At 47.5% G+C, this 2,500-nt stretch overlaps 1 protein-coding gene across 5 annotated transcripts in view; it reads left to right on the forward strand.

Annotated features, from left to right (window-relative positions):
* The window catches only part of si:ch211-168k14.2 (phospholipase D1), a 29,979-nt gene that overhangs the window by 21,731 nt on the left and 5,748 nt on the right, over window positions 1-2,500 (forward strand). For all 5 annotated transcript variants that reach the window (XR_006030195.1, XR_006030196.1, XM_042084442.1 and 2 more), the window contains 2 exons: window positions 2,048-2,161; window positions 2,327-2,437. Coding sequence is in view for 3 of the 5 variants with exons in the window: in XM_042084442.1 (XP_041940376.1) it covers window positions 2,048-2,161; window positions 2,327-2,437 (225 nt within the window). In the remaining 2 variants the exon portion in view is untranslated. The remainder of the gene's footprint in view (window positions 1-2,047; window positions 2,162-2,326; window positions 2,438-2,500) is intronic.

Genomic DNA, 2,500 nt, shown 5'->3' on the forward strand with positions numbered 1-2,500 from the left:
GGGGTGGTTTCAAAGTAAAAGGAACTCAATCAGTGTTATGAATATGAAACAATTTGAGGCACGATTGGGTTGCGTTTTATGATTACACTGAGAGTCCAATTACATGGCTACTAGTGGTATTATTCACTGTTTACTTCCACGGTTTTAGAGATACACATGGAAGAGAAATTCTAAAGAACAGAACGTACGTCAAGTGTGTTAGGATTGTCATTAACAGTAAACAAACAGTGTATTAAGTCAGGTGGAACATTGCTCACTGGTTAGACACTTCTGAATGTATCCATTCTGGAATACAGCCATGCTGTCCTTTAGTTAGACTGTTCTAGAACAATAGTACAGTATTAACATGTGAAATAACAATTTTGATTGTTTGTTTGGAACCAGTCACAATAAATCCTTACACTGATTTTTAACACTAATGTTTCACCTCTCAGTGAGAACTAAACGGATCAGGGCCAACCGATAGACTCTCATAAACGGTTCCTGTTCCCTGGCACTGCTCCAGGCCCTGTCTCATTACTTGTTCTATTGTATGTAAAGTAGGTCAGGCTTCATGCCTTTTGCTACTAGTGCAAATGAAGGGGAAACTAATATGCAATATCCCTGCGCCACACAGGACTTTGTGTGTGTGTGTGTGTGTGTGTGTGTGTGTGTGTGTAGTGTGGTGTGTGTGTGTGTGTGTGTGTGTGTGTGTGTGTGTGTGTGTGTGTGTGTGTATGTTTTCGGGGTAGTCTTTTTGGTAAATTGGCCCGTGACTCTACATCAAGGTCACTGTCGTCTGAGATAACAACTCGGATGTCTGCCAACAGATTGGACCTCGCTTCATTGGGAATGAATAGGTTTTAATCAACACATAACGCCAGTTGTTAATTGCCTGTGCTGCCTGCTGCTAAAATAATTCAATACTTTTATTGTACTAGTTACCATCTGTTTAAAAACATGGTCACCGGATTACTGTATAGCCTGTGGTGAACGTTGACATGGAGTACAGGCTGTTAATTTGCAGGTGGGGCCTTTTTTTCATTATGAGGGTGTAGCATGAGAGAGAGAGAGAGAGAGAGAGAGAGAGAGAGAGAGAGAGAGAGAGAGAGAGAGAGAGAGAGAGAGAGAGAGTCTATCAAAAAAGAAGAAGAAAAAAAAATACAGGGGTGACTACCTAGGCTCAGGGTAATCAGATTTCCAAAACCAACAGAAGGTTTATTTTTATGAAAATATTTTCACTGATACCAGATCAGGTCGTCTTACAGCGGGGTGAACTGGGCTGCGGCCTGCCCACTGTCCAAATACGCCGATACCTAGAAATATAACGTGCGTGTTCCCATAAACCTTTACGGCGTGAAACGCTCATTGTTTCCATATGTGAGGAGCCCAGTCCTGGGCATGCGGAGCAGGGAGCACAGGCTCCTCTCGAGGAACAATACCTCGCTTATGGGAACATTAAATGGCAATAAGGAATTAGGGTGGGGTGGGGTGGACCATGCCCCCTGCCTGTGCCATTGGGTTAAGCTCGCCACGTTCAGGAACGCCCGGAATTATCCGGGAGTCCAGTCCGTACAATAGCGATTATGATTTCAACTTCCAAAATGACTTTGCCCTCGATGTCTGCCATTTAAGAGCAATCAGCCGCACTGTTTGAACAGACCTGCAAGGACAAAGAGTTTTATCTCGATTCATTTCCAGACAAGCAAACCCAATTTCAGGTGGCGAGTGGGTGGGGGTGGATGGAGGCAGGGCGGTGGGGGGTGGGGGGTGGGGGGGGGGGGGGTGATGTGGGTCGCTGGTCATCCAGGAAAGGCAGGTCTGCTGCAGTATTCAGTGCTGTAATTAACATCCACTAGAGGTGAGACTTCTCAGGGCTAATGAATGCTTCTGCTGCTGCTGCTACTCCTACTGGTCTGCCATGGATGTCTGATTTTTTTACATCTCTCCCTCCCTCTCTCTCTCGCTCTCTCTCTCGCTCTCTGTCTCTCACTCATTCATTCTCTCTCTCCCTCTTTCTCTCTGTTTCTGTCCCTCCCTGTCTGTTTTTCATAATTGTTTTGGCCAGTTGGTGAAGAAACGGTCAGGGGCCACCTGCTACCCGTGTCTGATGCCCAAGTCCCTGTCCGGCCCCATGGAGCCGCCCCCCTACAGAGGCCGACACACACAGGCCAGCGTGCAGGTAACTACCCCGCCCCATCCACCCCTGTCCACCCCACTACCTCCTGTGCCCCCTGCGGATACTGCCCCTGCTGGGGCACCAGACACAGACGTGCCCTCAGCCCTTCCGGTGTTTTGACTTTGTTTTTTTTTGTTTTTTTCCCCCCCATTATGTCCAACTTCACAGGTACTGAGGTCAGTGTGCCAGTGGTCCATCGGCACCAAGGTCCATGAAGAGTCTATTCACCTGGCCTACATCTCAGCCATACAGAACAGTAAACACTTCATCTACATCGAGGTGAGGGCTGTGAGGGGCCACAGGGTCTGCCTGCTGGGCCTCTTCATTTCCTAGAAAGATCTG

The sequence above is a fragment of the Alosa sapidissima genome, chromosome 2, assembly GCF_018492685.1.
Source record: "Alosa sapidissima isolate fAloSap1 chromosome 2, fAloSap1.pri, whole genome shotgun sequence".
NCBI classification, from domain to species: Eukaryota; Metazoa; Chordata; class Actinopteri; order Clupeiformes; family Clupeidae; genus Alosa; species Alosa sapidissima.